The 9,809-nt window shown below is 39.9% G+C and overlaps 1 protein-coding gene across 1 annotated transcript; it reads left to right on the forward strand.

The window, feature by feature from the left end:
- Positions 1–49: 49 nt before the first annotated feature.
- Positions 50–9,809, forward strand: LOC107389878 (granzyme B-like). Its single transcript, XM_070543928.1, has 6 exons — positions 50–426; positions 527–627; positions 1,387–1,564; positions 1,728–1,881; positions 3,441–3,579; positions 7,417–9,809. Exons 3-6 carry the CDS (start codon positions 1,468–1,470, stop codon positions 7,732–7,734), a joined length of 708 nt encoding a protein of 235 aa, XP_070400029.1. The 5' UTR covers positions 50–426; positions 527–627; positions 1,387–1,467; the 3' UTR covers positions 7,735–9,809.

Raw genomic sequence — 9,809 nt, forward strand, 5'->3', positions numbered from 1 at the left:
TCCTAATCAGTTACAGTGATGATGCCAAAAGCTTGGCATACCTATCTATGTGCAGTTTTGCCCATTCCTCTTTGCAGCACCTCTCAAGCTCCATCGGGTTCGATGGGAAGCATTAAAGCAGCTTTTTAAAGATCTCTTTGGAGATTTTCAGTCAGTTTCAAGTCTGGGCTCATGGCTGGGACGCTCGAGGACGATCACAGAGTTGTCCTGTGGACGCTCATTTGATGACTTGGCTGTGTGTTTGGGGTTGTTGTCCTGCTGAATGATAAATTGTTGCCTCTGTCTCAAGTCAAGAGCTCTCTGGAGCATGTTTCTGGACATTAATCTTTCCATGTCTCCTAACTCGTCTCCCAGTTCTGCTGAAAAACATCCACACAGCATGATGCTGCCACCACCATGCTTCACTATAAGGATGACATTGGCCTGGTGAGGAGTGCTGCCTGGTTTCCTCCAAACATGACAGCTGGCATTCACATCAAAGAGTTCAATCTTTGTTTGATCAGACCAGAAAGTTTTGTTTCTCAAGGTTAAAGAGTCCTTCGGGTGCCTTTTGGCAAACTCCAGCCATGCTGCCATGTGCCAAGGCCCTTCTCCCCTGATGGCTCACTTAAGAGGGTTGACTCTAGGGTGAGTCCTGATGGTTTTGAACTTCTCTTACTACTCAGATTTGCAGTGTTGGGAAAGTTTGTTTAAAAAATGAACTAGTTCAAATTTCAATTCATACATTTTAAAATGAACTAGTTCAAATTTCAGTTCATACATTTTAAAATGAACTAGTTCAAATTTCAGTTCATACATTTTAAAATGAACTAGTTCAAATTTCAGTTCATACATTTTAAAATGAACTAGTTCATTTCTTAGTTCATTATTTAAAAAAATTGAACTAAGTTCCCTGAAAACAAAGTAGTTCATTGGTAGATTTTTCTGTTTGAATCAATCATAAACAGTTGCTAACATATTTTTGTCCAATACCAGATAAGGTTTATTATAAAAGTTTGTGTTCGTTTTTCGTAGTATGTTAATTGGGTTAGGCGTAATCAGTATTTATTACTTCAGCCTAACCCTTTCGGTCATGTTGCACATGTAAATTAGAATTTTTTTGTTTTTTTTTTTTGTTCGGCGTTTAATGGAGTGTAATAATCGAATAAACTAAACTTCACACTGTGCAACAGGAAGCACCTGAGCTCAATCTGAGCTTCATGGCAAAGGCTGTGAATATTTAAGTGAATTCATATAAATTTGTAAAACGTTCCCAAAGACTTTTTTTATGTTTTCTTTACGGGGTGTTGTAGAAAAAGTTGTAGAAAATATAAATGAAATCCAGTTTTGAAAGGTTGTGACTTAACAAAATGTGTAAAACGTGAACACTTCCTGTTTGCTCTGTAGCCCACACCTAAGGCGTGAAGCTCTGTGACACCTGCCCACACAGTTTCCATCTGAGTTTGGGGGTCGACTATAAAAGGAGGTATGGGAAGAGGCCCGAGACTCCTCAGACCCTTCTTTAACACAACCATGATACACCCAGGCTCCATCGTTTACGCCCTGGTGTTGGTCACAGTCACTGGTGAGATCAGATTAGTTTCATCTTTTAAAAAGTATAAACAACTCATAACTTTTTAGTGAATTTTGTAAATGTAAAATGCACACTATGTACTTTTTTAATCAGTTACCTTCACCAGAGAATGACATTTAACTGATGTTTTTTTATTGATTTTCTTTTTTTCTAGTGACAGGAGCTACTGAGAGTGGTATAGTAGGAGGTCGAGTTGCAATGCCGCACTCCAGACCCTACATGGCATCCCTCCATTATCAAGGGCAGCATCCGTGTGGCGGGATCCTCATTCGGAAGGACTTTGTTCTGACTGCAGCCCACTGCAAATAGTAAGTTTGTTTGGCCGTAGCTTAAAATCATTTTTTGCCCTTGAGATCAAAAGAAACCTTAATTTTATCATGTTTACTATTCACTGACCTTAGTTCAGTCTACCTGGACTTCTGGACGAGTGTTATTTTTTACAGATGTTTTATTACTCATGTTTGCTTCCAAAGTCACCCAAAAATCCAAAATTACCTGATTAATTTTCAGCTTGAGATAACTATGAGTAAAACTGGATCATGATTTGACAATGATTAAAAAGACATAGGAACATTGATGTTAAATAAAAACTTGACTATTTATCTGGGGAAATTCCAGGGGGGGATCCGTGGTGGGCCAGTGCCACCTTGACTGCAATCTTGGACCCCCCCAGAGCCCCTCTGTTGAGGGCAGAGCCTAGGCATTAATAAAAATCTGCAAAATAATTAATTTTTTATAATTATTATAGATGTTTTAAGGATGTAACCCCCCCCCCCCCCCCCCACACACACACACACACACACACACACACCGGACTTTATACAGGCATTAACATTTTCACACATTTCTCTCTCGTTTGAACACTCAATGCGTTGTAAAAAGAAGCATGCAAAATTCCGCTAAAGGTAAGAAATGTTTTCAGGTGTATTTATTAGTTTTCCCTTAACTACGTAATTAAAGTGAGCTGCCTGAACACTTTTATGGGCTGCCTGAATGTTTTTCCTCACAAAAACATCGTTTGAACACCCAATGCCAATTATATTACAGCCGTAGCTGTCATGATCCGCCCCGGCCTCCCTGACTGTGTCTCTCCTGCCCTGATTAGCCTTATTGTTCTCACCTGTCCCTGATTACTCTGCCCATGTGTTCCTGATTCCCTTGTGTATTTATACCTCCCTCCTTGTTGCTGTCTTTGTCGGTTCATTGTCGCTTGTGCATGTTCGTTCGTCCTGTTGCTCCCGTCCTACAAATAAACATCTTTTTATTTTTTACATCTGTCTGCCTGCTCTTCTGCCTCCTGGAACCCACCACCACACATGGTCTGCCACCTCCACCCGCAGAACATGACAGTAGCTGCACTACAAAAACAATAAAACCACCAGATGCCCCGTTTGGTTCGGGTCCAGCATTTCACTCCACAGCTGCCCCGCGCTGTTACCAATGTAACTTTTAAAACCAGGAGAGACCCTGGATATGCAAAGATGGTCACGTCTAATGCTTTTCCTTCCAGCTGCGGACATTTTTTCAAATTAGACATAAATTGTTCAACTATTACCAGCATATATGGTAACCACTAGCTTGCAACCGCTAGCAGCCAGTTCCGGACTCTGATTGGTTCTTTTCTCATCTAGTCCCACCTCTCCCAATTGTTGATGTTTTTTTTTAAATTCTGGTCATCTTTTCCATTTTCTGATTGGATTTTCATTAGAGTCAATTATCTTTGTCGCCTTTTAGTTATTGATGGAAAAAATCAGTGAAGGGTGAACCGCGTTATAGCGAGGGACTACTCAAAGGCAATGTTTATAATGTTTTCCTAGTGGGCCTCGCTAACAGAGCAGCTCTCGTGCTATTTATTCTTGTTTTTTAGTCAAGATAACATGGTTGTGGTTCTTGGAGCACATAACATCAGCGATAAGGAGAAAATGCAGCAAAGGATTGAAGTTGCAAAGTACTATAAGTATCCAGATTACACTGGAGGGTTTGACTATGACATCATGCTTCTCAAGGTAAAAACACTTAGTTTTCTATCTTTTATTTTCTCACTTATGTTGAATTTGCTTAAATCTTACAAAATTAAGCTGAAATAAAATAAGTTTTCATTTTTAACACGTTTGTTTAGGTATGGGTGGTGATGTAAAACATTTACCTTACACCTCTGATGCTTTGTTAAACGTCACATCTCAACTTACAGTCAGGTCCATAAATAATGGGACATTGACACAATTCTAACATTTTTGGCTCTATACAATGGATTTGAAATGAAACAACCAGAATGTGCTATAACTGCAGAGTTACAGCTTTAATTTGAGGATATTTAAATCAGGTGAACTCAGGTGAATTCAGGTGAACGATGTAGACAACAGTTTACATAAGTGCCTTCCACTTGTTAAGGGACCAAAGTAATGGGACAGAATAATCATAAATCAAACCTTTTCTTTTTAATACTTGGTTGAAAATCCTTTGAAGTCAATTACAGGCTGAGGTCTGGACCACATACACCACCAGATGCTGGGTTTCATCCTTGGTGACGCTCTGCCAGACCTACTGCAACTGTCTTGACTGAAGGCTTGTTCTTGGGGCCTTTTCAATTCAATTCAATTCAAAAATACTTTATTAATCCCAGAGGGAATTTGATTGCTGTAGTAGATCAGAATAATAATAATAATCAAGTCATCAAAAAGTTATTGTATATTACAATGGCTGTTGGCAGGAAGGGTCTCCAGTAGCGGTCAGTGTTGCAGCGAAACTGAAGAAGCCTCTGACTGAAGACAATCTTCCGTTGTCGGACAGTCTTGTGAAGAGAATGCTCAGGGCTGTCCATCATTTTCTTGATTGTAATTGTAATGGAAAATAGTAGAGTAATGTGGGCTAAATAAATTGCTTTAAAAGCTATTTATTTCTATTCTCATTACTTGTGACCAGTAGCTGTAATACTCTATTACTTATAGAATATCACCTTGCTTGGTCTTAGGATGATTAATTAGAAGGTTCTAGGATTCTTTTAATTGTTAAGGGATCGTTAACACTTCGTTCATGATTCAAGAACCAGTCAGTGTTTGTAAACAAATAAGAATTTATTTTAAAAACAAAGACTTGACAAATGGTTTAAACTATTATCCTGTGAGTGGATGGAACTAAAAGATGGGTGTCTGAAAACTTTGTGTGAATATGAGATGATGAATCAGAATCTACGTATCTTCAGAGAGGTGCGCTCTGGATAAAATAATTTGGTTTGCAGACAAGCTAGCTGTTATTTATCAAACTGCATACAGACGCTATCTGTGTGTCTACATTACCGTAGAGGCACCCTCTTGGTGGATCCGAAAGTCAGAGTGGTCAGATTACCGCTGGCACCGGAGGGCTGTAGAGTACCGAGGTGCCATGTTTTCAGTCCTAGAGATGTGTCGGGTCACGACAGATGGATGGAAACCACGCGTCTTAAAATAACTCTGTAGGAATTTTGCTAAATCAGCTTTGTTCTGCAGGAAAACTATCTTGTTGTTCAGCTTCACAGGTGCGGAAAAGGTTTAAGGTTTTGGCAGCGTGTCAAAATCCTTTCTGGGTTAAAGATCTGCTAGAGATGGCCAGTCTCCAGCTTGCTCTCAACTGACGAGAAAGCAGAGCGGCTGGCTTATATACCGGCTGTTATCTATTACCAAACTTACCAAGAATCTCAGAAACACACGGTCTGAGACGCAGCGTCTCTGAGTCCAGGGACTAGGTTTGTTATGTGTCATGCGTTCTTCATTTTAGCCTTACTTCTTGTCTGGTGTAATGACGACCTCATCCTGTAAACATTACTAAAACATTGAGCACATTAATTAGACATTTCATTGCTTATAATTCTACATAACAAAAGTTCATTCAATTAATATTTTGAATTATAAGGATTACTTTTAATTATGAAATCTTCTTTCTTCTGGGAATAAAGATTTATCTAAAACAGTTCTCTTGTGAAAGGCCTTGGGGAAAGGAATGCTACTGTTCATGTTTATTATCTGATGAAGCTGCGCTCAGCTGATGAAGTCATCTGATTAAAATGCTGAGCTGTGCAGACTCACAGACTCCTGACGAGGGAAGATACAGCAGAACATGTAGCAGCCAGGGTTATCTGCTCTGGCTGCATACGACCTGTGGGATCTTTAAAATCAGGCCATTTGGTGACGTTACACTCTGGAGAATCCTTCTTTGCATTATCTCCTCCAGTGGTTCCACAGTCGTCCCCAGAACAGAACCAGCCTTTGTTATTGGCTGTTGAGCCTTTCCAGGTCCCTGCTTCTGATGCTGCTACCCCAGCAGACGATGGCTGAAGAGATTACACTCTCAACAACTGACTTGTAGAAGATCTTCTCTTCAGTTTTGTGTTCAGCAAGTGAAATGCATGCTCAATCGGATTCAAGTCAGGCGATTGACTTGGCCATTGCATAGCATTCCACTTCTTTGCCTTAAAAACTTTTTGGTTGCCTTTGAAGTATGCTTTGGGCCGTTGTCTATTTGCACTTGAAAATGCCGTCCAATAAGTTCTGAAGAATTTGGCTGAAAATGAGCAGATAATATTGCCTGAAACACTTCAAAATTCATTCTACTGCTTTTGTCAGCAGTCACATGATCAATAAATACAAGAGAACCAGTTCCATTGGCAGCTACACATGCCAACTTCAAGACACTGCCACCATGTATCCCTGAAGAGGTGGTATGCTTTCCTTCTCCATACTCTTCTCTTACCATCTCGCTGGTATATTTTGGTCTCATCTAGGATGTTGTTCCAGAACTGTGAAGGCTTGTTTAGATAACGTTTGGCAAACTCCAATCTGGCCTTCCTGTTTTTGAAACTCACTAATGGTTTACATGTTGTGGTGAACACTGAATGCATTCTGGTGAAGTGTTCTCTTGATTGTTGACTTTGACACACATACAGTACGCCTACCTCCTGGAGAATGTTCTTGATCGGGGTAAGGATTCTTCGGTCATTTATTTTTTGCGATCTTCCAGGTCTTTTGGTGTTGCTCACCAGCATGCTCCTTTTTTTTAAAGAAGGTTCTAAATAATTGTTCCAAGCACTACCAGAACAGCGGCTTCCTTTTCAATTTTCAAGAAAATCCTGAAGACCCTGCTCTTCAGAGAGCATCTTCTTAACTAACACCTTGCCTGCACCCGTCCCCCCTCTCTACTGTCCACTCCTTGTTCCCTCGTCTCCATGACTGATGTCAATGTTGTTGTTGTTGTTAGCCTCAAGGGCAAAATGCCGATTATCACTTGTAAGTCGCTTTGGACAAAAGCGTCTGCTAAATACATAAACATGAACATAATTGTTGTGGCCACTTCTAGTGTTTTTGCTATGTCTCTGGATTAGTTTTGTTTTTTCAGCCCAACAATGAGACTTGCTTCTCTAATAGTGACAACTCTTTGGATCTCATCTTGAGCGTCGACAACAACTGGTTCCAAATGCAAGTAGCACACCTGAAATGAACTATGGACCTTTTATTTGCACATTGTAAGTAGGATGACGAAGGAATATAACACGGCTGTTGGCCATGGAACAGCTGAGAAGCCAACTGTCCCATTACTTTTGGTCCCTTAACAAGTGGGAGGCACATATGCAAACTGTGGTGATTCCTACACCGTTCACCTGATTTGTAATGTAAATAACCTCAAATTAAAGCTGCCAGTCTGTAGTTATAGCACACCCTGTTTGTTTCATTTCAAATCCATTGTGGTTGTCAAGAGCCAAAAATGTTAGAATTGTGTCGATGTGCCAATAATAAATATGCACTTGACTGTACCTTAGTAGGAATCACAAATATTAATCGGGTTTTAAGCTAACTTGTGTTGTTTTGTTACAGCTAAAAACCAAGGCCACGCTGAATAAGTACGTCAAAACCATTGACCTACCAAAGAAAGATAGAAGCTTCCCAGCTAATGTTAAGTGTGCTGTAGCAGGCTGGGGCAAAACTGGATCCACAGTAACTAACTCAAAGGTTCTCAGGGAAACCACGGAGAAAACACAATCAAGCCCTGAGTGCAAAAAGGTTAGGGGAGAGTATTTCTCTGAGGATGATTTGCACCAAGTTTACCAAGAAAAAGGGAGGAATATGCCAGGTATAAAAAAAAAACACTGTAAAAAGTGCATCATGATAAGGAAACACAAATATTTCAAATAGCAAATGTTTAAGTTGTGTTGCTACTAAATGTAGGAAGTAGGACGATATTCATGAATAAAAGCTGCAAACAAATCTTCCTATTGCTGGTGGACCACTTATCTGCAACAGCAAAGTCGAAGGAATAACTGATTTTCCAGCTGAAGATGAATGTGATAATCCAGATTATCCACATGGGTTTGTTAAAGTTGGTTTCTATCTTCCCTGGATCAAGACAACATCGGAGAAATAAGACAATGCTGCACAGATTCTCTATTACACCTCATTAAATAAAAGAAACCTGAGTGAAAATCAATGTTTTACATATGAGCGAAAAACGTATTTACAAATTCTATATTAAAATACATTTACCTTTAAATGCCTTTTAATTTTCCAGATTACCTTTATGTATCTGTTGTGAATGATCCGTAAAGAGTTAATCGACTATTTACAGAAGAAATTCCATGAGTTTAAGTGAAAGCTGGTGCTGGTTGGAGTTGTTTTCTTTAACTAACACGGTTGAGTTGATGCATAAAAAAAAGCAAAAGTAACCACAGACCACCGCGGCTGCAGTCATGGTTTTCGGTCATGTGATAGCACAGCTGTGGAGCAAGAAAATATGTTCGTTTTTGCAGAATAAAAGCTTTTTCCACACTTCTTCATTTTAAAAGTTATTTTATTTCTAATGAAATTTCTCTTTATATGGTGTTTATTAACATTTCAGGAATTTGTTCCTTTTTCTTTAGATTTTAGTCAGCAGGAAGTGCTGGGGATGAGGGGTTTCCTTCTTTGAGCGTTGTGGGTAAGTCCACAGCTGCAAAGATAAAACCACAAGGTCTGGAAATAAATTATTTGCAAAAATGTTATTATACAGCATAACTAATGAAAATAAAATGTATATATTACATACACTGGACAGAAGGAGGACACAATGAGGAAGAATGTGTCCAGTGTCAACTTGTAAAATGTAGGAGACAGCTCCTGAACTGTTTACAGTGATCCCTCGTTTATCACGGTAGATGCGTTCCAGACCTGGCCGCGATAGGTGAAAATCCGCGAAGTAGGGACACCATATTTACAGTATTTATTTAACAGGTACGTATTCAGTATTCAGACTTTTAAAACCCTCCCTTTGCATAGTACTGTATTTTACTTGTTTTTTTTATAGTTTTATTACAAAAAGAGCATTTTATGATGAAATTGATGAAAAAAAAAACAGGAATTTCTTGATATTTCGCATAGAAAAATACGCGAATCGGTGAATTTCCCTTGAATAAGGCTCCAAAGAAAAAGTAGCGAGGGATCACTGTATTTGGAAATGTGATCATGTTGGTAGAAACATGGCCATTCTGTCCTTCTGCTTCCCAGGAAGCAGCTTCAAAGAGTAAATAAAGACCTAAACTGGATCGGTTTCTGTTCCAAGAGTCATTTTTTGAGAGGTAGCCAAGCTGCACACAAGCTTGTTTTTGGGAAGACACTAGACAGCATATAGAAGATTAATGCATGGAGGAGCGTTAAACTGCATGGAAAGGCCATGAAACAAAGCATGGCCTTCTAAATGAGAGGTATCAGTGCTAACCACCACACCACCACCATGCTGCAGAGATAGCCACAGTAGCCACACATTTGATTTTCTGTCAAAGAATTTCCAAGTTAAGATTCACTATAGTCAACGGTATACTCAAATGGATGGCACAGGCAGAGGAGTGCACCCCCCAGCAGGCACAGCTTGCCTGAGCCCTGACCCACCCACGCCCAGGGACTTTCTACTTGAAGCATGGGATCCACCCTCCATCAGCCAGGCTGTTCATCAACCCAGAAGGGGACCGAGGCCTTCCCCCAGAGCCCTAAACGCAAGTCGCCTATGGATGCACATCCTTGGTAATCAGCAGAAATACACACAGGCCTCTCTGATGGTCGAGCATTTAAACATTCAGCTGATATCTTTGGCAAAATATGTGGCAATCGTTAAAAAGATTGATGTTTCTATAGTGACGCATACCAGGACAAGTTTAACGGTTTACAGACAAGAAAAGTGTGACAAGTTTAGCAGCTGAAGGTGGGAATACTTGCACTGCGTGCATGAAGATCTCTCAGTA

Source organism: Nothobranchius furzeri, chromosome 14 (assembly GCF_043380555.1).
Source record: "Nothobranchius furzeri strain GRZ-AD chromosome 14, NfurGRZ-RIMD1, whole genome shotgun sequence".
In the NCBI taxonomy this organism is placed as follows: Eukaryota; Metazoa; Chordata; class Actinopteri; order Cyprinodontiformes; family Nothobranchiidae; genus Nothobranchius; species Nothobranchius furzeri.

Coding starts and splice junctions, on each gene's coding strand:
- LOC107389878 (XM_070543928.1), top strand. CDS start 1,468: ATGGGAAGAGGCCCGAGACTCCTCAGACCCTTCTTTAACACAACCATG. Junction 1,565..1,727: donor GGTGTTGGTCACAGTCACTG/GTGAGATCAGAT, acceptor CTTTTTTTCTAG/TGACAGGAGCTACTGAGAGT. Junction 1,882..3,440: donor ACTGCAGCCCACTGCAAATA/GTAAGTTTGTTT, acceptor CTTGTTTTTTAG/TCAAGATAACATGGTTGTGG.